Source organism: Ambystoma mexicanum, chromosome 11 (genome assembly GCF_040938575.1).
Source record: "Ambystoma mexicanum isolate Mex_15411 chromosome 11, UKY_AmexF1_1, whole genome shotgun sequence".
Taxonomy (NCBI): Eukaryota; Metazoa; Chordata; class Amphibia; order Caudata; family Ambystomatidae; genus Ambystoma; species Ambystoma mexicanum.
In genome coordinates, this window is record NC_090934.1 from 989,266,785 (window position 1) to 989,293,764 (window position 26,980).

Here is a 26,980-nt window from a genome sequence, read left to right on the forward strand (position 1 = left end):
GATAAGGAGAACGACACTTTGCAGTCTAGTGACCCTGGCTATGGAATGCATCAACATGAAAACCAACCACTTGCTCATGAAAGACAAATGTATTGACTCGCTCTGAACCAACTGTTTCCAAAAAAGGAAAAGCAGTTTGTTGAGCCATGGTACATTAGTATTCCATTCATTCATTCACTCCCAAGCCCCAACTTACGAACGTTCAAGTTCACCTGCTACTTTAAAATCTCTTCATCAAATGAACACCAACAACACCTTTGGTAACACCCTTCTTTATGAGGAATTGTGAGTCTGTGTGTTGTGTTCTGGGGGCCCGGTGATCAAATGCCCTCCCTCCCCTCATTTCCACATCAGTCCTCGGCCACATGACCCTGTTGTTTCAAGAAAACTATCAAAGCCTGTACCTTTTCCAAGTAATCTACTTATATCCTCCATATTGTCTTTACCGTCGCTGGCATGTATGTTGTCCCCTCGAGACAACATATATAATATATGTAGCACTATGCAAGCTTACATAATGTATTTATTATTTTTTCATTTTCTTATTTGTAGAGCTCTAAGACTCGGCCCGAAGGCAAAAGAGCAATAACATGACAAAACAAAAAAGCAACAAAAATCCAACAAATCAGGCATGGGAGACAAGATAGGAAGAGGTGTAATCCATGCTTCAACCTCAAAGCATAAAACAAGATCACCTAACACTTACTGTAATTCTGGTAAAGGGCCATAGTTTTCCTCTGATCATAAACAATAATACACATCGTGTGTTAACCTAAGTCTGTGGCTGATGGAAGGTATAGCAAGGGTGGGACATGGCATTTAAAAGCAAACCTACCAGCATTATTTATTCTGATAAAGTAAACTCTCTTGAAAAACCAGGGAGTGTGTTCCTTGGATTTGGTTTGCAAATGTGTGTTTTCATCCTATTGTACAAAACTATATTTTCATGCTTGTGACAGCCAAACACCTACCAAATCCATTACTAAAAGGAAACATCATATCTTTAGATGTCACACACATCCTGCTGAGATGGGTGGGGTTAGAGAAGTCACAGGATACAGTGCAACACATCTACAGCAGGAATGTTTTTATGTATGACTTTCTCAAAACATGTTTATCCAAATTTACGATGTTATTTGCTTAAAGGTGTTAATTTATATGAGCCAGGAAACACAGGAAACCATAAAATGTATCTCTTGTGAACTAGGACATCTGAGATATAAATGTGGGAATGCCACTTGGGCCATCAGGATGCTGCTCTAATAGCTTTCAAGTGTAGCTGTAGGGCCTCCCTAAATTTGCTGCACACTACCTATACAAATGTTGACACCAGTGTGGGTGATGTGCAGAAGTATCCATTCATCAGGGAAGACACTCTTGAATCACTTGGACCTGAACAATCCTCTTCCGCAATCGTAACAGATCCAACAACACAGTATGACACTTTCGACCACACAACCTTTCTGATTCCCCTTCACCAAAAAATGGGTATTCAGGGAACTGCTCACGAGTGAACAGCCGGTGGTGCACCCTATCTGAGCCCTTCCAAATGCCTTGAAGAGTCTCCCAGACCTCGTCACTATCCCTGTCGTAGCTTAATGCATATTTAACATCACTGCTATGCCAGAAAAGCTTGATTTGCCTTTTTAACTATAGGCAGATGACTTAAATATGATGATTTTCTTAGGTGAGGACTGCAACTACAAGAACAAGCTGTTGAGGTGCCTTGAAATTATCTGGGAAGGCATCATAGACTAGTTATAATTATAATTGTTATTTTATAAAACGCTTAATACCAGAGATTGGTTTCTAAGCACAGGATCTGGATTCGAACCTGTGTTTCCCTGCGTTGTCTTGATTCCAAGACAAGCACGTTGGCCCTGAGCTATCTCCATGCCTGCTCCACAGCAGTTGCCATACTCTGTGGCACCTGAAATGTTACATATTTATATTTCAGCTGTGCAGTCTCTTTAGGCCTTCCTCGAGCCCTGCTGATTAGGTTTAAACTGTGGGGATTGTGTATGACGCAGACCTCTTGTTCTGCCAGCAAATTAACACACTTACCAGCAAATTGACACATTTACCAGCATTTGTCACTGCCAGTTGCTTGCTCAAGAATATGTTGCCGTTCCTCGATGACTGTCAAATGTTGGAAATAAGTAGCTAGTATAAGATTCCATGGCTTAAGTATGCAAAAGATACACTATATGTGTGGTATATTGTGCTAACTGGTATCCCAATCCTGTAACAAGAACTACATTGCAAAGAAGCCATCTTAAATCGTTAATGATGTTTCATTTATGGCGAATCGGGAAGAATGGGAAACTATAAAGAAGCAGAACAGTTCGCATTCCACCTTATCTGTTTGTGGTTGCACAGACCATATTTAACGTGGGGTTTAGAACCACCGGCATGCAGATGGCTCACCCACTTCAGATTCAACACTTTACCTATGGCACACAATTTGGCCCTGTTGTTTGGATTAGAAGAATATATTAGTTTGTGTCCTTTTTGCCATCATCACGAAAAAAAAAGCAATGCATTTTGTCAACATATGATCATACCTGTTCTTAAAAGTTATACTTGCAGCTCTTATTGGAAGAATTGAGGATACAAAGGAACCTTTTTTCATCTTTCTTTCATATTTTTATACATGTACCTGTTCTAAGTCTGTTTTATATGTTTCATATATTTTTTATATGATTGTATGAATTTCGTCTGAAATAAAGCTTTGAATTCACTGACTGATTTTCCAGGGTAACAGTATGTCAATTTGTAAATTTAAGAAACACTTGCAAAAATGACAATTAATCCAAAACGGAGTAATCTGCCTCTTCACAGGGCTGAGTATACATGGACACATCATCAAGGCACTAGGAGCTGTGCACTAGTACATTTTTAAGTGCATGAACTTAAAGACTCTCTGCATCATCCACACTTGCCCTAAATATCTAGCCAACCTAAAGCATCAAGCACAACCAGTCTAAGAACCTCTGCTCCGTCACCCCAAACAGAGTAAGCCACACAACCAACAGGAGGAAAAGATGCATAGGCAAGCTCTTGACCTGGAAGGGCCATGAACTTTGGAGCAATAGTCCACTTGAACTGGGTCTTGAAGTAGAGCCCCTCAAATCTAGAAAGTAACTGAAAAACACAGTTCACAACGACTTCTCCTTCTGATTGTTGGTGTTCGACTTTGCAGCCCTGGAAAACCTCAGTTAATCTGGAAAGATTTTAGTTGGACAACTAGAGTATGTGTATTTCTTAGACATCCACAACCTCGAGGCCCACTACAAGCAGGTTTTTTGCTCCTATCACTCCACAGAAACTGCTCTATTGAATGTGCTTCATTGCCTCTCCTAAGCCCTCCTACCTATCCTCTATCCTAATTCTCCTTGACCTGTCTGCTGCTTTTGACACTGTCAATCACTCTGATCTCCTCAATACCCTCTCTCTTCCTGGGATTCATGATCGAGCCCTTGCATGGATTGAATCCCACCTTGCACCTCACCAATTCTCTGTCTCCTGGAGCAGCAATACCTCTCAACTCACTCCTGTAACTGTTGGTGTTCCACAAGCCTCTGCCTTGGGTCCACCCCTCTTTACACGCTACACCTCTTCTCTTGGGGCACTTATCTCTTCCTTTGGGTTCTTGTACCAACTCTTTGAAGACAACACCCAAATCATCTTCTCTTTTACTGAACTCTCCTCTGATCTAAATTTCAAACTGTCTTTCTGCCATTAAATATTGGATGCCTTTGCACTCTCCAATGTTAAATGCTACCAGAACAGAGGTTTTTTTCTTACCTGCCAAAAGCTCTCTCTCTTCCTCTGCCTATCCAGTACCCACCTGACACTCTCCCCTACTCTTCTTCAGATAGTAACCTCAGCATCATCTATGACCCTTCTCACACCTTCTCTACTTTCATCTCCAAAACTGGAACAGCAGCTCGCCTCAACCACCTAAATATTAGCAAAATCAGGAACCTCCTTCATTTCAACACCACCAAGAATCTCGTAACCACTCTTGTCTTCTCTAAACTGGACTACTGTGCAAGCATCCTCTTTGGTCTCTCCAAATATGCTTTCTGTCCTCTCGACAAGGTCATTAACTTCGCTCCCAGGACTCTCTTTGAACTCCCTCATTTCACACCTAATCCCTCGTACCATCACCAGGCTGGATGGCTGACGATGCAAAATAGAGCCAGATTTAAATTTCTTCTCCTGGTTCCCAAATTTTTCCAAGGTAAGGCACCACTGTATCTATTCTCCTCTATTCAGCTTTACAAGCTTTCAAGTAATTTCCATTCTGCCTCCTTAACTACCCTTGTTGCTCCTCGCCCTCCTTGTGCTTCCTCTCGCTTCTGCTCTTTCTCTCTTCTTGCTCCACTTGCATGGAATTCTCTTCCTCCGGACAGCTGAGAAACAGTGCACACAGATTTGTTCAAAACCCAATTAAAAGCCTACCTTCATCCTCTGAGTTTCCCTGTTAATTTTAACCTACCTCCCATCTGCCTGCTAGCTAACATTTTTCCATCGCCTCACATCCTCTGCCTCCACTCTAGCACTTCACACATCATGGTCACGTCCCGAGCACAGCTGGCCGTACCGCCTACCTGCACTTAAAAATGTCCAATGTTCATTGTTCTTAATCTATGTGTGTCCACTTATATATTTTCCCCGGTGATTGTTTCATTTACTCCCCTCCACAACCTGGTAAGAATGTCCCTCAAACTCATTGTAAGAAGCTCGCTGCTTCCTGTCAAATCTGATTTCTTATCTATTATACGTTATTTTGTGATCAAAAGAGCATTGTCCCTCCTGTATATAAATAAATAGATGTGTCTGCTGTGCAAGACTACTCCTATGTGCATATTTGTTTGATCCTGCTCCCTTACCTTTTTGTCTACTCTCTCGCTACTCTTCCCTCTTTTCCCATTAGGGGTTCACAAGCAATTCTGTGTGCATTTCTACGCTATGTAAAACCCCTTAAATGAATACATTATGATACATTGTTTGAGGTGACTGTTGTAATGTGGCTTAATGTGGAATGTAGAACCCCGAGATGGAACAGTGAGCCGAGTAGAATGTTTCTAGGGAGCGCAATTGGAGATTGCGCCCTGCTGGATGTGGTGGGGGTCTTTAATACATGCAGCTTGTTCAATAAACAGCGTTTAACTGCATACCTGATGTGTGTGCAGCATCATTATAGTGGCGTTCTGACACCTTGCCATCTGGTATCCTCCTGGATTGTATTAGAGGAATGGGATAAGCTATAAGGTGATGTCCTTATGGCATATACTTGGGGCTTGGGGAAATCCTGTGCACTATACACTTCTAAACATGAGAACCATTGCTGATTAGTACCATGTCATATGATGGTGTCAATTTTCAAATCACATGGCCTGTCCATGGCTGATACCACCTGCAGCCAAGGAGGTAGAGGGCCACTTTCTGCAATGTATCAATGGATAGTCCTTGAATAGAACCATCCTCACCAAAGTCCTTACTGAACATGTATTCCATCCGCATTAGGAAAGAACAGATGCAGTACTAATGTTTACCAAATCATCCAAGGCAACAAGAACATCCCATTTACTAATGGTCGCTTGCAGTCTGTGTAACACGGCGCTAATAGCCCAGGGGACAAAGGTTCGCAAACAAAAGCACACCTGTTGTGCCCCGGGCTCCTGGCGCTGCAACACACAGATTGCAAGCGGGGGAGGTCAGCAGGCAGCCGGAGGTCGGAGCGCACATCAGGTAACTGAGGCAGGGGTGTAGGGTGCTGCGTAGCAGCTGAGGTGTCAGGTGGGATCCCCTGACATGGACCAGGAGAGGGTAGCGCACAAAAGGACGCTCACGCGGCATTGCAGCATTTTGTGCTGCAATCACAGGTGCAACCTTTTGAGCACTAACCTTAGCCATAGAACAACTAATGGCACAGTACCCGAGATCTTTGTGGGGAAGTGGTCACTCTCCTATGCCTATATTTTAGCTAACCAGACACCCAGACATCCGGGGAATCCCAGACACTCCCCTTCCATCAAACTGGTTTCAATGACAGGAACTAAGTATACCACTATAACTTCAGACACTCTTTACCAATCTAAACCTAACATTCCAATGCAAAGATTTAATTATGTAAACACGTTTATCCTGGGTTGGGTTAAGAATGATTAAGGATGACAAAAGTTGTGAACTGCGTTAGCGGGTTAACGGGTTAAAAAAACATGGAAATATAATGTTCCCGTCATAAGCACAAAAAACAGTGAGTAGTTGAACCACAAATTTGGCAGTACCCAACTTCTATTCCAACTTGAGACCGATATTAGGAATGGTGACATTTGTTTAGTGGTTTTTGATGAATTGTGGTCTGCCCTTCAGTTCTCACAGAGGGATGTCCATATCAAGGGAGGGTGGCATACTAAAAATGATAAGGACAGACCTCAGTCGCTCTGAATCCAGGCTGCGAGAGTTGGAACAGGGCTGCTCGACAGCAGCCGACCCTGCCAAACTCGCACAAATCAGCGAGGAACTCAAGACATTTGACACAAACGCCACAAGAGAAGTCCGATACTTCAGCCGCCCACAAGCTGCACGAAAGTATCGGGAGGGTGAAAGACCCGGGAAAACACTAGCAAATCTAACAAGAGGGAAATGGGGCCAGGCCCAGAGTGCCTCTGTCAAGGACGAACAAGGCGTTCCACGATGGTTAGACCAGCAAATATTGGATATCTTTACCGAGTTGTACATGAACCTATACACCTTACCCCAGGAACATAGTGAACAACATATGAGATATCTCCTTGATCAGATCCCCACAACATGTATCTCCTCCTCGACCAGGGACCAGCTGGATTCCCTGATCCTACTGGATGAGATAGTCAGAGCCATCTCAGACCTCCCTAAGGGTAAAGCGCCGGGTCCTGACGGGCTCACATCCAAATTCTACCAAGAACACATTGCCATACTTGCCCCCAAACTATTGGAGGTATGGGACGAGTCACTCTGTATGTCTGTCCTTCCTCCCTCTCTGCGCAAATCTGTCATAACGGTGTTGCTTAAGCCCGACAAACCTAGCGATGAATGCGGCGTATGCAGGCCCCTCTCCCTGATGAACATAGATACCAAGATCTTCGCTAAGGTGATAGCGAACCGTTTCCTCCCCATAATGACGTACCTGGTCCACAAAGATCAAGGGGGCTTTGTACCAGCGAGATCCACTTCTCACAACATCCGGTGGCTTTTCAATGTGATGGCCAGAATTGACCAGGACTCGAATGCCATTGCCGTCACACTCGATGCTCAAAAAGCATTCGATATGGTCTCATGAAAATACATGTGGCTGGTGTTAGAAACAATGAGCATTGGCCCCAATATGATCGGATACATCAAATTGCTGTACACCGCTCCAGTGGCGAGGGTCCGGGCCAATTCCCTGACATCCACGTTGTTCACACTCTTCAGAGGCACCCGACAGGGCTGCTCATTCTCCCCGATCCTCTTTGCTCTAGTGATAGGACCAATGGCGGACCACATCAGAGCACGCCACTCCCATAGGGGAATACGATTGAAGGACACCCCCGAGATTATATCCCTGTACGCAGATGATGTGTTATTATACATCAGGGACCCCGCCACCTATCTTGATCACGTATTCCGTGACATCACATGCGTGGGTACCTTCTCGGGATTCACAATCAACTACTCCAAGTCCGAGGTCCTTCCACTTACCAACACTAGCCAACAACCTGTCACCGAATATGCACTTCGCTGGTCCCCTGGCGGGATCAGGTATTTGGGAGTCCGGATGTCCCTATCCAAGACCACCCTGCTGGCAGACAACTACCTGGCCGCAGCACAGCTAGCCAAGTCGAAAATGGCACGGCGGCGCTCTCTCCCACTGTCATTCACTGGGAAGCTCTCCCTCGTCAAGATGGTTTTGCTCCCTAAGTTGCTTTACAGTAAGATATCCATCTAGCCCCGGGGGAATTACTTCGCGAGACTACACAAATCATGTGCACAGTTCCTATGGCACTCGGGTGCGGTGCGTAAGAAATGGTCAGATATGGCGCTTCCATATGAGAGGGGGGGATTCACAGCCCCTGACCTAACACTGTATTGGATAGCTGGACAGGCCCAATATGCCACTCACTGGTATCCTAGCTCTCTAACTCGCCCACACGTCAAGCTGGAAATCCTGGCGGCAGCTGGAGTTAACATAATGACCTTCATATTACATCAGCACTATGTGCCCGATTCCCCCCTTGACCCAGTCAGAACTACCCTACGTGCCTGGAACGACTACTGAACGCGACAGCGGAATCCTACCCCTATTATAAATGGCTCCTCGTGTGGGAGTTCCCCAGGTTGGAGCCTACACACGACACAGCCATGGCCCGGCACTGGGGGACTCTAGGCAACCATGCAATAACAAATTTCTATCCCGATGGAAGGTTCATTGACCCACAGACATGGAAGCTGGGCCACTCTGGGTCTGCTCTTTGGATGTTGCAATACTATTGGCTTCGAGCTGCATTCCGCACCAAATGGCCCGCTTTCCCTGACGAGCCCTCTGACACCCCAGAGATTGCATACATTGCTAACTCGAGCGGCGCCTGTGGCGTTCTCTCCTCTTTATCCAAGATGTTATTGGTGGGCAACCCAGCCCAGCCTTCCAGGGCACGCACTGAATGGGCGGATGAATTGGGCCTTGAGGTTTCTAACCAATTATGGAAAAAGATGTGCTTGCACACTAATAAAGTGTCCCTCAATTTCTGCTGCCAGGCTATGCAGTATAAATTACTGAACAGGATGTATTACACCCCTCTCAAAATCTCTAAGTTTGCCCACACCACCACACATTCCTGTTCTCGCTGCAAGGCGGAGAACGCGGATCGTTTACACATGATCTGGACATGTCATAAACTGGGAGAATTCTGGGATAAGATCCTGGGGACACTCACCAATATCACTGGTACTGAGATCAATCCTAATCCATTAGGGGTTTTGTTTGGGGTATGGAACACTGATGACACTAGACACATGGCTAAATTCCTAAATATAAGCTGCATGGTAGCCAAGAAATGTGTACTTCAAAGCTGGAAGAGTCCATCCCCCCTGACCTTTCAGAAGTGGCTCAACGCGCTTACATGGTCCCGGAATTGTGAAGAAGAATACCTTACTATGCTCCCTACTCACTCTCACCCCAAGAACATATGGTCTGCTTTCAACTGCTACCTTAACAGTCAAGAGGAGAGTACATATGAGAGTGGCTCATCCCCGGTCCCACAGTGAAGTTCTTGAATGTTGTGGTGCATCATAATTGACTAGCCTTCCACTTGCTATTGTATTATTCTTGCAGTTGACGCATTACGTCCCTTGTGTGTATTGATTGTATTGCTTGCTCTGACATATGTGTTTGTTGTAAATCTCTGCCAACAAAAACAACTCAGAACTCTGTAGTGTACTTCTTGGCTGTGATTTGAGAATTTCTGGGCACTGTGTTGTGTACACACACACACACGTACACACACACACACACACACACACACACACACACACACACATGCATTCCCTAAGGAGCACAGCCAGCACACCCACAGGCAGCATATTGTAATCCATGCACAAGTGTTCACCAAACAGTGTATATTCAGTCACCATGCCCTGTAGTTATGCAAAGTGCTTTACGCACCCTTGTGCGGAACACAGCCCGCTACTGTTGAATGTGTTTCCCATACTTGGGTATGTACCGCTAACCACTTAGTACATGGTAGAAAGCCATGCACTCTCTGTTGTATACTACATTGATAAATTATTATTAGTGTGGCCCCATCTACAGAAGATACATAACAACCAGTATAGCATGTGTGGAACACAGTGTCCTCTGTTGTATACAACACAATGCACAGTTTAGTAGATGCTTATACTTTAGAAATGTAATTGTGTTGTCACCAGTTCTGTAATCTATGATGCAATCAATGTCATCAGTGGTAACATCAGTAGTCATAGCAATGAAAGGATACAGTTGTTAGAATAACCTGATCTGGAGAATTTGGGCATTGGGAGTGTGTCTATGTCCAGATTGACTTTGCTGAACGGCGACATGCCAGGTGGTGGTGCATGTGTTAGTCATACATGACTGAGAGGAAGCCGAAAATTGTGGCAGTGGGACTGCCGAGATGAGAAGAGGGATGGGTCATGAGGTCTGAGGTTTTGTCGTGGGTGAGGTCGGCCGGGGCGGGGGGGATTGGATGTGGATGTAGCACGGTGGAGTTGAAGCATGGAATGGAGTTGGGACTGGCAAGAGACCAGACAATACAGGGGTGTTTCCACACACCTTGAGGGAGGTGGTGGGAGGAGGTTAAGAGAGAAAAATAGTTAAATTATTGTCTTCCTGCAGAAGGAAAGCCAGTCCCAGAAAGGTGGTTTTCAGCAAACCTGACCTGCAGAAAGACAACATGGACCCATGCGTGTGTGTGTGTGTGTGTTGGTCATGTGTTTGTGTAGGTTTGTGCACGTCTCTGGGTTTGTGTTGGTGTGCCTCACTGTGCATATGTGTTTCTTGCAGCAGGGAATCAAGTATTTCAATGTAGAAACGTAGCAGATTCGCAGAAGCACAACACCCGCAGCTAATAAGAAGCCATGTTGTTTAACTTATGAAAGCAGGACTTGTTACTGCCATAATAGTATTGATTAAAGGCTATTGTAATGCTAATTACTTAAATCGTTGAACTGAAATGGTCTCACCTGCTTCTGGGTCCAGGCATCCTTTTCAGGACAAATAGAACTGGTCCGCATTTATTATTTTTTGCATGTTTCTATCTCAGCTTTCGATATCAATACTCCCAGGATGATGTGCTACTTACAATTTATTGTATTATTTTATATATTATTTATTTAATGAACATTGCAGGGAAAACAATGCATTTTTGACACTAAAATGCTTACACATCTTTTTAACATTGATATACAGAGTGGAGGACCAGTGTCCTTAACAATGGGTGAGAGGATGCGGATATGGATATAAGAGCAGATGATGCAAGGGAGGTAGAAGCATGAACCAGGGACAAGGACAGGAGAGCATGATAGAGGAACGGGATAGTGGAAGCTACGTGTTAGGATGAAGGGGTGAGTGATAAGTGCTGTGGGATTGTCGAATAGAGGTAGGCAGAGAGGAGAACAGGGAGATGTGTTGGCATAGAATGCTATGCAAGTGGTTCTTCAGAAAGGAGGAGAGCTGAGATAGAGTGGGAGTAGTGCGGAGAGGGAGAGGAACAGCATTCCAGAGTAAGGGAGCGAGGAGAGGAAGAGAGTAGAAAGGAGAGGGAGTACAGGGGGCATGAGCGGTGGCAAGGAGGTGAGGTGAGGTAAGGATCATCGTAGGGAGCAAGGGGGAGAGTAGGGAGTGAAATGGGCTGATTGGTAGGGTGGGGCAAGTCTGTGTATAGTTTTGAAGACGATGAGAATGAGTTTATACTTTGCCCTCTGTCTCATAGATAACCAGCCTAACTGATAACACGCTGGGGAGGTGGAGGTGAAGCCGGGAAGGTTGAAGAGTGTACAGACAGCAAAGTTGAGAACTTTGTCGAGAGGTGACAAAGTATAGTTGGGAAGGCCATACAGTAAACTGGCACAGTAGTCAGATCGAGAGACTACTAAAGAGGGGATTCCCACTCATTGCATGTCAATCCAAGAGGACACAGCATTGTATGTACAGTCGCAATCCATTGCTGTCAAAACATGCTAACAGGCCTAAGGACTCCCTGAGTTGGCTCTCAACAACTCTCTCCACACCTAACTAGCATAGTAACTATTTTGGTGTTGTGGGTGTTGTCCACAACATCTGGAGAGCCACAGCAGGTTGCACCCCCCCTGCTCTAGTTCCACGTGTGCTTTGCTTGCTACCTGTTCCAACAAAGTTTTCAAGTTTTGACTGCCTGGCACAACTGTCTACTGTTTAGTCTCTATATATATATATGCACTAAACATGTCTCACTTGCCCTCAAGCGTAAAAAAGACTTGTGGCACTAGAGCAGTAATCAGTTCATTCATTCACAGCCACAATCAAGGGGTGCCAGCAAAAGGACATGGTTCAATGTTTGTCATTGAAGCCTACCTCTCTTGCAGTCCCACTGGTTTGACTGTCAGAGCTCCTAGCTCTGTGTCTCCTTTGATGTCCATTAGGCAGTCAAAGACCGGCGTATCCGGTATTGGGTCAAAATCCAGGAACTCGTCCATCTTGTCATCCGTCCACTCTGAGTAGGTGAACGATGGCTGCCGGCTGACAGACTCGCGCCTGTCTTCATGCAGGGATAATGGCGGCTCGGAGTGATCCCGAAGGTGGTACCAGATCTGCAAGAAATTAAAAGTTCAGGTGCTGAAAACCGGAAGCTGCTCTTTTTGCGAGTCGATATAGTTGCGAGTAGAAAAAACAAATAGAATGTGTTCAATGCAGACGAATTTGCTACATATGAACTGTTTAACAGAAATCCTAAGAACATGCCCCCAACACTCCTTGTGTTGAGCGCTTGTTTTTCCATGCACGTGTGAGCACATTTTCATCGACTGAAGGCATCCGCGTTATTTTGGGGCAGCTGTTTTTGTGATGGGCAGAACTGATGAATGCATTCCCGACATTACCAACTAAATACAATACCCTGTTATTACATAGATATGACTTTTGCTAAATTTGATGGTCAATCAATATCTTTATGTGTAAGTGTGGGAAAAACACCATGGGCCTCATTACGACTTTGGAGGCAGCCATGACCTTAAAAAGGGCATGGCTGCCTCCAAAATCAGGTCCGGGTTCCCTGAATGTGGAAATACTGGGCCATTCCGAGTATGGAGAGCCCGGTATTTCCTCCTTCAGGGAACCAGGGCCCGGTCCTTCCCCAGTCGAGCCCTCACAGGGCTCAATGGGAATGGGGAGGGAGCTAACAACGGGGCCATTACAAACGGGCCCGTTGTTAGCTCCCTGGTCCCCTCGCGGGACCCGCTATGGACGTCTGGAAAAACCAGACGTTCAGAGCCGGTCCCGCAAGTGGACCTCGTCAAAGTGCGGAGTGGGTTTAATGGCGCCAGCACCATTACCGGCGCCGTTAAACCCATTCCGCACTTGTTGCAATGAGGCCCCATATCTCCATTACGCTAACAATTGTCTGTGCTTTAAAGGACATGAAAAGGTTGAGGTGGAGACCATCACCTTTCTTACTGTGTTTCATGTGGAATTCTCTACAAGTTTGCAAGCCCATAATTAAATAGAAAATTGAAATATTATATTCATGGGCCAGGATCAGATATTGAAATAGAATACAATCCTCTGTATTATTCTCAGTGCCAACCTACTGTTCACATAACTTATTAACAGTCAAGTTTAAATAATACATCTAGAAGATGCCGGTTTAAATGCTTGCTAAGAAATTTCATAACTTCCTCAGTACTCCCTCAGTTAATACTTGGAATTTTAACGGGTACAAAAATAAGTGGCAGTGCACAATTTGGAGAAGAAAAAAAAACCTTTGATGGATCAAACGCGAAATCCAGATCAATAAAAACAATGATGTCATGTTGTACAATGGTGTACTGGCTTCGCGTTCAACGCAACCATTGTAAATCTCGCAGCAAGTCTGCAATTTCATTAAGCCTGCAATTATGACGAGCAATCATTTTCATGACTATGACAATGATCCATCAAGAGAATCTTTTAAGCTTCAGCATGAGTCGGGGGGGCGGGGGGGGGACTACTCAAGTAACGCAGTTATGCACTGGAGAACTATCATATGTTTTTATCGTGTACGCTTTATCCAGATGCTGGGAATTTATAAAAAGAATGTTTAACACCATATTGAAGCTTGAAGTAATGGTGAGTCACTGTCTAATCATATTTGAGGTTATGAGCATGTGTCTAGAACCCAGAAATACCTGCCATTCTGTATCTTTCTTTTTGGAGCAAAATACTAGATTTGTAGTTTGAGATTAACATCAAAGGTTCCCAATGATAAGGCTGGACTAAAATGTTTATTGTGTTCTTTTGTTTAATTAAACCTTACAACACAGTTTAAAACCAAAAACCAATCAAATCTTATAGCAAAATAATACAGATTACATTCACATATCTACTTTATCACGAGTTTGGCGGTAACCCTGAAATGCGACGGTAACGCTATTACTGCCGCATTTAAGGGTCCGCCAAATCACGGGCTTGGCAGATTTTTTCCCCCAGCTCTGAGCTGGGGGCAAATCCGTTGTGATTTTGCTGATTTTCAGCGCTATTACCGCGCCGAACATTCCGGAATGGGCCCAATGGGGAATGGGGACTTACCGTTCCGCCAAACCCGTGATATGGCGCTAATAGCGCCAGGGGGTTTGGCGGTAGGGCAGATAGCACCCAACTCGTGATGAGGCCTTTGTTTTTTTTGGCTTGAATACCTGGATCATTAACCATTTTAACATAATAAATTATCTAATCCTCACTTGGTCTCATTTAGTTATTTGTTAAGGAGCATGAATGGAAACGTAAAATAAATGTGAGGATAAAATGACAATAAATTGATATTAATTCATTTTGCAGTGGTCATCCATGTTTTCCTTTTTTACCCCCCTGTGCAATAGAGTTGCCTCTTTTAATGGACAGTAACTGAATGGAACCAGTTATATTGAGAAGGATTGCAGAGTTCTTGTCCATGCATGGAGACTATTGCACCACACAGGTAGTTTTCCTATTGGAGTACACTTATGGGAATGTCACCGAGCAAAACATTCTACATACATAAACCTGGGGGCCATGAAAAGATGGTCATTGCAAGAGGAGGGAGCTCATGCGCAGCACATGTTGCTTCTTTTTTGTTGTCGGATTGAGGACATTCACACACTCGCCCTGAGCTTCTGAACATGACCATCATATGTGAAATAAATCCTGTTGGTATCCACAACCTCTCCAAAAACTATGGGACCCCATGGGACAGATTTTAATAGAGGGTTTGGAATGTGCTGTTTCTCACTGTCTGGACCTAAAACTGAAGTGATATTGAGTACCTGGCATTCTGGTGGTCAAACCCTCCCCTAGTTTCTGTTCTCCAGGATGTTTTCCAGAAATGCTCATAACTATCCCGAGGCAGAATCCCATCATCAATCCATCCTGCACCAAAGTGATCAGTGATCAATGCCCTTTTCCTGTTTCACAATCTTCTGGAAAGGGTTATGCGATCTATCCTGTTTTAGAGGTTTGAACCACTACCTCCCCTTCTAAATAGGCTATCAACGCCACCAACCAAGATATGTCATTTTTACAAAATCAATGTATGAAAGAAATGTTGACATTCTAGCAGAGTAGCCAAACCCCCTCCACCTATCTCATGCCCCAAGACTTGTTTGGATCCTTCAGGACCCCACACATAAGAAGGGAGCAGAGGGGACAATAGGACGTCAGGAATCCCAAGAATAAGGAGGGCACTGACCCACAGATGCTCATGTCTGTTTATAGTGCAGCATCTGCACAATGAAAGGAGGCGAACATGGAGGTCAAGCTATCTCTACTCTTCTCCAATAGAAAAGGTGGTAAAGCTAACTGGGTCATACGCTTAGTGACCTTTTGCGATTGCTGGGCATTTTTTAGGGATTGTGAGAGATGTCAGGTTATCTGAGCAAGAGCGATTCTAGGTACCATTAAAGTCACTTTCTATGGTACAAGTGCCAGCACGCACGCACACACACGCGCACACACACAAACACACCCCACCCTCCCACCCCCTCCTAAAGTGTTTACAAGCTTATTTCCTGTCAGGGTCTTACATGTTTCTCTCCAAGGAGATAATAGAAGGATACAAGGTCAGCATTGTAGTGATCACGCGGCAGAGGATAGCCAATAACAGTGGCTGAATGAATGAGAGATTGGTTCAGCAAGAGATGGGCATGTGAAGTTAGGAAGTGGGGGCCTTGGTGTACAGTAGGCAGTGCAAGTCGAGGCTGCAAGCAGTGCTTTAAATGGCCAGGCCTCGTTAATCTTGGAGCGCCTGCCATTTTATGCGAAAACCTCTTAGCCAGCTAGACTGCAATACTATTAATGATATATTAGTAGCAACCCCCAGCAGCGCTGCTGTACCTTTAAGTGAGACAAAGCTAGCCCTTCTCAGTATGGCTACTATTATGTTGATAAGACATTAGTGATGACTTGTATGTCGTTCATGCGGCAGTACCTGCATTTCTTAGCAAAACTGCCATACTTTTCACACTGCCAGCCTTTCTCATCATAAAAGCTATGCCTTAAACCAAAGAGAACTGGCACTTCTCAGTCATTTTGCACTACGTTTGAAAGGACTGGCACATCTTAATAGGACCATACCAGGCCTATTCAACAGAGACACTGGGCCTCATTACGAGTATGGAGGTAGCCATGCCTTTAATAAGGCCATGGCTGCCTCCATACCGGGGTCCAGTAGCGGGTTCCTCCAATGATGACTTACCAGGCTATTCCAACCATGGAGGACCCGGTAAGTCCTTATTGGACAAACCCATCCCCATTCCCATTTGAGCCCCCATAGGGCTCAATGGGAATGGGGAGGGAGCTAATAACGGGCCCGTTAATAACAGCCCCGTTATTAGCTCCCGTTCCCCTCGCGGGACCCACTAAGGACGCCTGGTTTTTTACCAGGTGTCCTTACCGGGTCCTGGAAGGGAACCTCGTAATAGGGCATCCCGTAATGAAGGGTGCCAGTCCCGTACCGGCACCCTTCATTACGGGAGCACCATGGCCCACTATATTTTAATTAGGACAGCATTTCTCATCAAGCGTAGAATGCATCTGATAGGACAGTACAACTAAATCTCAGAACATCTATTCCACTTTTAATAAAACGGTTCTAGCACACGTTAGAAGAGCTGCTATCCTTTCAGTGATCCATACTGGCAGTACTATTTAAAGACGATGGGGGTCATTCCGAGTTTGGAGGCAGCCATGGTGCTATTAGCACCATGGCTGCCTCCAAACCTGGGTCCGGGTCCGGTGTCTCTGAATGGGGACTTACCGGGTCATTCCAACCTTGGAGGACCCGGTAAGTCCCCATTCAGAAAACCATTCCCCATTCCCATTTAGCCCCCATAGGGCTCAATGGGAATGGGGAAGGCGCTAATAACGGGCCCGCAAATTGCGGGCCCGTTATTAGCGCCCTGGTCCCCTAACGGGACCCGCTAAGGACGTCTGGTCTGACCAGATGAGACCAGATGTCCTTAGCGGGTCCCGTTAGGGAACCTCGGAATAGGGCGGTAAGGGGTTACCGGCACTGGCATCCTTACCGGTGCCGGTAACCCCTTACCGCCCAACTCGGAATGACCCCCGATATTTGTTAAATTGGGCACCGGTAATACTTTTCAATAGTGCTGCAATACTTTACATAAAAATGACATTTGCTCATATTGCTCCCTTTTCTCACCCGAAATTTACATGTGATTTTAACAAATGCAAAATAATGAATCCCATTATAACTAATACCATAATAACGAATTCCAAAATAACAAATTCCTTTTTCTTTGTTATTTTGGGGTGTCATAGGGGGGGCTCACCCCGAACTCCACCCTTTATTTAGGCTCCTAATACTTTTCCCTCACCCCCAAAACCACTATCCCCACTCACAACCACTTTTTTCATTTATTTCCAAATTCGTTATTTTGGAATCAATTATTTTTGGTTCTTTGTAATGGGATTAGTTATTTTGTTATTCGTTATAATCCCTGCATACCCATTTTTCTACTATGTTGGCTCCAAAATATAGCATGTAACAAAGCCACACAGGGCAGTGCCAATCAATTCGCTACTCTGCGTCTCCATGCCTTTCAATCATGGTAATTGAACGGGGTGCATCATGCCAGCGCATCCAAGCTCCATTCAAAATGCATGCAGGTGGATTGGGCTAAAAGTAGGCACACCCATGTGCAGGCACATGTCATTGCCAAGACCCTGGTGTACAGCCTGCGAAGCAACAGCTATAGGAGATGTGGGTTCGATCCTTCCCCACAAATGATCTGATATTATTTATTTTCCTCCCCTTTACTAACTATAATTCGTATTTCTGCCATATAACCACCCATTTGCTTTGACAATATGCACCACTTATGTTTTGGGACAAGAACGACCAAGATGTATCTTTCCATTGTGAGACTTGAAGTCCCACATTTATAATGGGGGAATTAGAAGTCCTACAGTAATTGGTCACGCAACTTCAGAATGGAATGAGCATGTTGGCACGTATGTGGCTGTCAGGTGTAGAGATGACCAGGGATTTTACCTATTTTCACTTGTAGGCTAAGTCTGCCCCTATCTTGATGTTGTTTCTGTCTTCAAATCTGCTCCCCACTCCCAATGGTAGGATGTCAAGTGGCAAAGCATTTGCCCTTTTCTAACAGGGCACTTGCTTTGCATCCCAAACAGACAAGCATCGCTTCTCTGGGTGGTGTTCATCCATGCCTTCCGAGTAAACCCACATAGTACACACTATGTACATAGTACATAGTACAAAAAGGAAAATAATTTGCATTAAGCAGCACAATATGAAATAAATATTCAATTATGGTGACGCAAAATATGTTAAATGCTCTTTTTATGAGTATAAACAATAGGCCTCCTTACACGGTAGGCGGTTGACCAAGGTGCTATTAGCACCTTGGTCCATGCCGGTAAAATACCGGCACTGCCTTGGAGGAAAGGGGAATTACCGCCCTATTCCAAGGTTGGCGGGGCGGTAATTCCCCCTTTCCCCATTGCCCTTCCCCATTCCCATTTTTGCCCCAGAGGGCATAATAGGAATGGGGAAGGTGCTAATTACTAGCAACTTGCACCCTGGTCCCTTTGCGGGTTGGTTTTTAACGCCTGCTAAAAAGCAGGCGTTAAAGTACCAACCCGCAAAGGGACCTCGTAGTAAGGCGGTACGGGTTAGCGGTCACCGGTACCATTACCGGTGACTGTTAACCCTTACCGCCTTCAGTGTAATGAGGCTCAATGTACAGTAGGTACTTAGATGCTCAAAACTGATATTCAGGCATGGCACCAGTAGTCTACAGTTAGTGAGTGAGGGTGTACAATGTCACTTGCCTAAGCTCACACATTTACCCAGTTTGTTCGCCCAAGGCTCATAGGGAAACAGGCAAAAGGGGTGTGGAGGTAATTCTCACACCAGTTGAAATTGCGATCTTTGTCTCTCCAACTCCCCGGGACAACCAATCCTCTTTTTATTTTAGAACACCACTGGCACTTGATGAAAAAATACAAGCAAATGCATGGGACTATACATTGTTAAATGATTTTATGGTGCTTTCTGTTCAATGTAATTCTTACTTGTGCACCTTCAATAAAAGGCACTGCTCACCTTGAGGTCCACCCAATCCACATTACAGACACTAGCTTGCCTTGAGCACAGCTGCACAATTAATTAAGGCCGAATGCTGCAAGGCCTAGTAGTACCACGACTCTATATGTATACATATTATTGTAACTTTTTTGTTTTCTTGCCATTGTTATTATTTCCCCTGTTCCCTTCCCATTTAGAATTGTAGCACTTTGAAACACAATTCTGTTGTATAAAGCACCTTACAAATGATCAACAAAATAAATAAAAAATAAATTAAAATAAATGAGGGTCCAATTGGACTAACTGTGCCTGTGTTGTATCCCAGGTAGACTGGAATGACTTCCCTGAAGGGTGTGAATCCGTGGCTTCAAGGAGAAACACTGCATAAGAACGCTGATGCTTGAAAAGCAAAGCATACGCATGTTATGACTTGTCCTTGTGGTGTTGAAAAGGAGGGCCTAAGGCCAACGGACACTCTTACTGCAGGTTCAAGAGAATGAACAATGTATTTGATGAAGACCTGATCTGTTGATCGCACACATTCCTATTAATCGCCAAAGGCATGTTACTGCGCTGTACAGTGTTCCTTTGTTTTCTGTCTTGGCCAGTACAAACCAGTAACTATGCTGTGGGCTTTGGGGGAGTTTGATATTGGATTACAGGTCTGCATGTACGCCATGGAGGTTTTTGAACAAAGGAACAACACAGGGCCATTGACAAACAAATACTTCAATTCTTAATTAAGACAATGTCCCTCATTACAGATCCGGCGGTAACCCTGGCGATGATACCGGCAGGTTGCTGCCGGACCCCAAAAAGATTACCGGAGTCTGACTTCCCGGTAACACCGGGGGATTACAAACCCAGCGGTCCGGGAAGTCAGGGGCCGGTAATTTGTAAGTCTGCATTACTATCGAGTCCTATGGGACTCTATGGTAATAGGGACCACGGAAGCGCCAGCAAAGTTGCTTACGATGACGGTGCTTCTGTGACGGCTTGCCTACCGTGGCCGATGTGCCCGGCAGGGACAGCCCTGTCGGGCACAGTGGCTCCTGCAGGCAAACCCGCAGTGTGCAGATTCAGAGAAATCAACGGTGCCAGTAGCCTTACCGGCACCTTTGTTTCCCATCCGCCACACTTGTAATGAGGCCCAATGTGTTGTTTGTCTATCTAACAATGATCACACTTTGAGGTCACCCTGATTTCCAAGGCAGTTACCCCCACTCAGATTTTCTGACCATTATTTATAGTTTCTGTACAACTGAATAATTTGTCGTAGTGGTGCCACTCACGCAGCCTACATAGTTACCTTTTTTGCTCTAATTTCTTCTCATCCAGCAATCCCACCACCTTTCAGTGCAATAATCCTCCCGGAAAATATGTATCCACCTCCAAAGAAAGGTTTATCTGCAGTGCCTAAAATGGGATCCCTACCAGAAACCATTTGACTTCACCTTCTTTTCCCACTTCGTATCCTGTGTCAATGAGCCTCATTACACGGACGGCGGTAAGGGATAACGGTCACCGTTAATTGTACCGGTGACCGTTAACCCTTACCGCCTTACTACGAGGTCCCTTTGCGGGTTGGAGACTTTAACGCCTGCTTTTTGCAGGCGTTAAAAACCACCCCGCAAAGTGACCAGGGAGCTAATTACGGTACCGCAATTTGCGGTGCCGTAATTAGCACCTTCCCCATTCCCATTATGCGCTATGGGGCAAAAATGGGAATGGGGAAGGGCAATGGGGGAAGGGGGAATTACCGCCCCACCAACCTTGGAATAGGGCGGTAATTCCACTTTCCTCCAAGGCGGTGCCAGTATTTTACCGGCATGGACCAAGGTGCTAACAGCACCTTGGTCCACCGCCGTCCGTGTAATGAGGCTCAATGTCATTTACATGCTGTATGTTTCTTTTCTTCAGAAACAAAATTGCAGCTGCCCCTACCAGTTCTGCAACGCGCACCGCAAAACATTTTGGTGGAGGCTTCGCAGGCTAGCCCACTGCACAAAACTATTTAGTGGATGAAATATCGGGGTTTAGAGGAATGTAAAGGGGTGCAGCAGGTGTAAAAAGTGCAGGAGGCAACAGAAAGTGAGTGGGGGAGTGCTTCGAATAAAGAATGCAGGATGCAGAGGACGTTAAAATGAACTGTGAGGGCAGAAACAGCATGTTCACCTCAGGAAACTGTGCATCTCTAAAGACTGCAAAAAAGGGATACTGCCAAGATCAAGCAGCAGTATGAAACACCGGGGGTGCTGGACGGAGCCCCCTCTTTTGATATCCACTGTACCCTTGAGGAAGAGCTAGAGGAGGAACATGTCATGTGAGGTATTCCACACATGAAGCCGCCATCATCACATGGCCCTGTCTCGGTGTAACTCCTTTTCCCTTCAACACAATTTTCACCAAGCATGAGCGTAGAACCTGTTGGCTACAATTCAACCCCCTCATGACTTGTTTCCCCTGCACAGGATCACACCACCACTCGGACATGGACACACTAGGGACTCAAGGTTCATCTTTGCAGTATTGTACGATCGGACCGAAAAAAAAGGTCCGACCATTTAATACGACTGAAAAATGCTACCACCAAAGGTTTGAAAACCAAAAGTTCGAACCTTTGGTGGTAGCATTGCAGGTAAGTAAAAAAAAAGAAAAAAACTTTTGGTAGTTCGCACCTTTCTCATGCGAACTTTCCGGCCACGGCAAAATCAGCCGCGGTCGGATCACTTAGAATCCATCTTTGCACCTCCCGTTCCTGGTTGCTGTCCATGGTAGCACACGTCCCTCACCCCACCCCATAATTCCAAGGAAGAGGAACACATATGCCCCGTTGCCTGACTACCCATTGGGAGCTAATTCTGTTGGGGACAGACAGGTCATTGCTAGCATTACAAAACCTCTTGGGTGGGAGGAGCCAGGTTCTTTCTCAAACATTTGGTGAGTTTTGAACAGTACAGCAAGGCATCCCTCTGCCTCTTCATCTGAAGACCATGATTCTGTCCTTGGTCCACTCGCAGTTCATGGGAGATCACACTAAGCACTACAAGAATGAGATAAATTAGTTCTGAGAATGCAAAGACAGATCAGTGCCCCATTGCACCAGACCTCACTCGCACCTCTTAGTCCGGGGGGGGGGCTCTGCCCACCTCCCTGCAATACACACACTACCAACCTTCAAACACCTCCCCATAGCATTACTGCTGCAGCACAAACAGCATTCCACAGACCCACAAACCCACTGACTGAAACTGGTATACAGAAGTGCACAAATGTAAAATAGTTTATTTATTAATTTATTTATATTTGATAACGTATTGTCAAGCCCAGAAATGTTACAAAATATCCAAAGCAGTAATATATTAGTAGACCCATTTTTTAGATCTGCCTGGAGCTGCAAAGGATATGCAAAAAAGATGCCTACAATGTTTACACCATTATGGGCCATTTTCTTGTATTGGGGCACAGATCGAAATGTATGATCACGCCAACCCTATCCACACCACCCGACGAATTTGGTAGCCTGTCTGCCAGAATGGGATTTTGATGCTGGCAGAGATGCCCTGGGTTCCTGTGGTATCTGCTTGCGTTTTGCGCCTTTAAAAAAGTAAGTCATAACTGTTTGCATACTGAGGAGTAATAAGACTGTATGGTGGGGAATGTGTGTGGGGAATACATTAAACACCCGCTCCATGAAATTACAAAGTTTTTAAAAAAGCAACTGCTTTTGAAAAGCATGAGTGCCACTGGTCTCATCTCTGAAAAATCGTTTGGCATGGGTCGTGATCATCAAAACCACTAAACCTCTAAACCTCAACATCCTCAGGATAGATAAAGAGTGAATGGCTGTCATATCTTCTGCTCCCAGACTCGCACTGCACTGAGGCCCCTGGCAGCATTGCTGCCATCCCCATCACTAGAGTCCTACAAATAAAAAGACAACACCCTACTGCCAGGCTCGGACTGGCATATAGGGCAATAGGCCTATGGCCGAACCAAAAATACAAAATGCTGCTGTGGGCCAGTTTTTTTGGTCAAAGTGGGTCACTTTTGTGGCCGGCCAATGTGGGCCAGTTTGATGAGTTACTTCACTATGGGGCAAGTAGTTTTGACCAGTGTTGCTGAAAAAATATTCTTTTAAATGCACAATTTGCATCACATGTTATAAAAAACTCCCCCTTGGGTACTATTCAAACTGTGTCACAAAAGGAATGAATAGCCATTTGCAACTGTCGGCCACTTTTTCACTGGTGCCCGAGAGAATGTTATGGCCCAGTCCGACCCTGCCTACTGCCTTAGCACTGTCTGTTCACAGTGCAAGACTGGAGGCCTCGTTTATCATAATAAGGCCAGCTCGTGAGCGGGTTGGTGTTTGGCCATCCAATGTGAGGAGGGCTAATGGGAATCCGGTTGGAATGTGTACATCAAGGGGTGGGCAGAACAGCTGTGTATATCTGTAAAATGCAGAAAGATGCATCAGTGCTCATTACAAGGGTTCTTTTTACCTTTTACCTACAAGGCAAATTTGCAATAATGTACACAGTATATGGTGGGAGAATTGCCAAGGTGGGAATGCTATTTAATACAAATGCAATATCAGTGAACAACTATGAAAGATAAGATAGGAGAAAATATTTGCTCAAAGGACATGATGCACCTGAGGTTGGATTGCTTACAGTATGGTCCACCGTTTAAGCACTGGTCCTATCCCACCTGGATGGGAGCAAAGCCCTCCTCGAAGGTCTCCCGTCGCCCTCCCTTGTGCCCTTGAGAAGTGTCCTACACGCAGCCGCATGCCTTATCAAGGGTTTACGCAGATACGACCACATCACCCCAGCCCTCATCGCTCTTCACTGGCTCCGACTGCACGCACAAATCACCTTCAAGTCTTGCTGCATCATCCATACGGTAGTCGTCCTCAAATCACCCAGCTACCTCATGGAGAAACTCAGCTTCTCTAGCGGACAGCCGCTCTACCAGAAGCCAAGACATGTGCAGACTAAAAATCTGCTGCTGCAAAAAGGAAAGCACCAGAAAACAGGCCTTCTCTGCCTGCGCCCCAAGACTAAGGAACCTCCTCCCTGTCAGCATCATACTCGCCCCCACACTCATACAATTCAGAAAAGAACTCAAGACCCACCTCTTCAAGGGGTCTCTGCTGAACATCTAGGCCATCACGTCGCCGCCTGACTCATTAGACGCTGTCCACCCCTCTCCTTCCCGGCATCTGGTACAGCTGTACCCCTCCTCTGTGCCACTCTGGATTCTACCTTCCCCCCGTATATCTGTTCTGTTCTTACCTCTGAAAAGCGCTCCGTTATGCATCTGTACTGTTGTATATCTCTGTAAAGTGCTCCGTTGTGCATCTGTACTGTTGTGTACCTCTGTAAAGCGCTCTGTTGCTTCTCGAAGCTAGGTAGGCGCTCAATAAATACCATGATAATGATAATAAACATAATAATAACGGTCACAAGTAGCACAGTACATTCCTGAATGCAAATGTAGCAGCGACAGCAGGATACAGTGCAGCACTTTTTGTCACTGAAGAGCCTATGCAAGTGAGTGACCACAACAGCAGATGACTCTCGGAAACTGACAGTGCAGAGATGTACATAAAGCCACTATGCATTTTTTTACTTACAGCGGTACTCACAGTAACACGACTGTAAAGGAGCCTTTGGACCGCAGCATGATCGCGGCCATTGACTGTTGTATGTGAGAGGGCCATACGCTGCAGCCCTTCCATCAGATAGGTGACAAGCAGGCTGCAGCATGTCATCCTCCCATCAAACATTGCACCATGCTGTGAACATAATTGTTTCATGAACAGCCAACAGAACTAATTTAATGGTGTCATTCTACTTTTATTTGGAAAAGCATTGAAAGTGGATTGACTCAATTTTCTTTCTCAGCCAAAAAGTGATGTTTAGTTGACAACTATCACCCAAGATCTCCCTGAAGAGTACATCAAGATTAAGTAGCTCACTTGTTGTGTTTCACAAAGAAAGGAAGAGTTCCTCAAATAGGTGCAGTAAAGGCATGATTGGATGGGAGGATGGGGATCACAACACACTCTAGTTGAGCACTTGGTTGAGTAGAGCAAACAAGGCTTGGTTTGGCCCCTTTAAAATGTTGGCTGCTCGGCTCTTTTAACCCGAGTGGACAGAAACCATCCTTCTCAATAAGGGAATGAATTATCTCACACCGGCATCTAAAAGTAAAGTAAAGCAACGTGAAAGTGAAGATTAGATTTCAGGACCAGGCAAGACATGAAATTTCTCATTGAACATAAGCCCAAGCATGGCAGCTTGGCTTTTTCATCCTGGGTAGACAGAAACCATCCATCTGAAAAGTGCAAATACACCCGGTAAGAGGTCAGAGGCAACCTAACCTAAATCTGGTAGCATGTATCTGCAGGATGTTAACATATGGTTCCATAAGATCAGAGCACTGGAGTCAGTATTACAGTATATATATATATATATATATAGGGGTTTTGGGGGGTTTGGCGTTGGGTGGGGGTTGTGGGGGGTTTCCCCCCACATATATGTTACAATTGACCTTCACAATTCGGTCAATTGTGAAAAGGTCAATTGTAATTTGAACAGTTGTAAAACCAACAATTTGTATACAACCTATCCTGTGATGTGTTGTTTTAGGGCCAGATTGCCTTGCAGTGATCTTTCTCACACGCTATATATATATATATATATATTACCAAACCGATATATCACCAAACCGATATATATATATATATATATATATATATATATATATATATATATGGTCAATTGTGAAAAGGTCAATTGTGACCCTTTAAATTCGGTCAATTGTTCATTCGAACAATTGTAAACGAACAATTTGGGCAATACCACAGGATAATACAGGACAGGCCAACCTATACGGAAAAACACACTGCAGAGCAGTGTCCTAGATCTAGATGTTTGAACCCAGCACCCAAGGCTTCAGCCTTTTCAGTACTTCCCAATAATGGATACCTTTAAAAAAAATATCTTTTACTTCATTGGGTGCTCAGCCAATGTGTTAAAAAACAATAATGCAAATTGTAATCAAAGTGCACCTTAATTGTAGGACATTATATGTCATAACAGTTTACATAAAACAAATGTTACAAAAATAAAAACTTGAGCACAGGTGCAGAGGTTGGAACCCAGCTCAAAAGGCTGATACCTTTTTTTAAAAGTCACAGCACCATCTAGTGGATGCAATTCATTGCCCAAACTGTAGGAGAATTGATAATATGACAGGCTGGGCATGGATAAATCTTGCGGATGGGCAGTGCTGTTTAATTCTAGTGACACACCCTGTAGAAAGTAGTTCATACAGTATACTAGTGCAGTATGAGCACTGCAAGGCAGTTTGCTATTCTTTTGTTGGGGAAGTCTCTATGTTTCCTAACAGGCTGTTGTTATTTTAATAAAACTGAACTGCTGTATCCCAATAGGGCTGGTTTATGTTTAACATATTTAAACCCACACTGCTCAGCAGAGGTCATAGTTTTTAAATAGACTAGCAGCAGCCCTTCTTAGTACCACTCTACTTTTACTGAGACAGTGCATCCACATACTAGCAAGCTACTAGTCCTTTAATTGGAGAAAATTAGCACTTTTCAACAG

At 44.9% G+C, this 26,980-nt stretch overlaps 1 protein-coding gene across 1 annotated transcript in view; it reads right to left on the reverse strand.

The window, feature by feature from the left end:
* Positions 1–26,980, reverse strand: part of PTPN5 (protein tyrosine phosphatase non-receptor type 5) — an 814,933-nt gene that overhangs the window by 192,669 nt on the left and 595,284 nt on the right. Inside the window, exon 6 of the mRNA XM_069624164.1 lies at positions 12,119–12,354. Within this exon, the coding sequence (XP_069480265.1) occupies positions 12,119–12,354 (236 nt within the window). The remainder of the gene's footprint in view (positions 1–12,118; positions 12,355–26,980) is intronic.